General features: G+C 47.1%; 1 protein-coding gene across 1 annotated transcript; it reads left to right on the top strand.

The window, feature by feature from the left end:
- Positions 1-758: 758 nt before the first annotated feature.
- Pmar_PMAR010669 (hypothetical protein) lies at positions 759-920 on the top strand (the record flags this gene model as incomplete). The annotated part of the gene is made up of 1 exon (XM_002769112.1): positions 759-920. A coding segment is annotated over one exon (162 nt), but the record flags the coding sequence as incomplete, so codon positions are not given.
- Between the last annotated feature and the right edge of the window lie 111 nt (positions 921-1,031).

Raw genomic sequence — 1,031 nt, forward strand, 5'->3', positions numbered from 1 at the left:
TCTGCGTGATTCTTTTTTGTTGATGTGATGGTAACTCTTAACACTTTTGCATCATAGCATCCTTGACCGTAACTTTTCACCTAGTGATTACATGATAGTCAGTATAGTCGTTGAGTGCATTGTGTTGTGGGGAAGCTGAAGCGCACTGCCCTTGGTCTTCTCCTCGTAGCAGGTCGTAGTAGGTGGTGGACCATTATTCCACCACTAGCAGTGCTGCAAAATATGTTCGCTTTACTCAGCTGAGCTCGAAAGTTTCCTCACAAATCACAGGAGTTTATATACGAATCGGAAGAAAAGTGTACAGAAACTAACAAAATTTCCTCAGAGTTTTGATTTGGTCACCAACACATGTGGTTTATCATATTCAAATTTTACCACACTGACCACTAGAGTTGTCACATGTCAGCATAACTAACTAATTACCACTGCATGCCTAACGTGGGTCTCGATGCGACGAGGGCCGGCCCTCGGAAGACGGTGGCTGTGATAGGGGGTTCGTTCGATCCTCCGACTCTGGCTCATCTGATGGTGGCTTCCCAAGTGAGTACGGCTGAGCTTCGAGCGTTTGCCCAGTTTCAAGTTTCTGTGCTGCGCTGTGTTGGGATATTCGTTGTATTTTTTCAGCTGAGCTCAGAAATTTTAGAAGCTTACCTACGAATTTGAGTAAAAATGGACTCGGAATTTCCCAAAATTTCCTCAGAATTTCCGGATTATCACCAACGCATTGCATACCTCCCCACACTGGTGCTTCGTATCAGGTAGTTCAGCTGGGCTGTGCGGATGAGGCATGGATGATACCATGTGGCAACAGACCCGACAAGGACACTCAAGCTGATGTGGTGACACGACTGCGCATGACCCAAGCTGCCATAGAGGCGGTGGTCCCGGAGGAGTTTCCGATCAAGTGCTGCGACATTGAGGTGAACAAGCTAGGGATAGTGAACGATTATTCCCTCTCAGCGATTTACAGGTGGTTAACGGGTCATTTATTCAGACGGTTTTCCTAATGCGTCGCCTCCGAGAGCGGCATC

Source organism: Perkinsus marinus, assembly GCF_000006405.1.
Source record: "Perkinsus marinus ATCC 50983 genomic scaffold scf_1104296966462, whole genome shotgun sequence".
Lineage (NCBI taxonomy): Eukaryota > Perkinsozoa > Perkinsida > Perkinsidae > Perkinsus > Perkinsus marinus.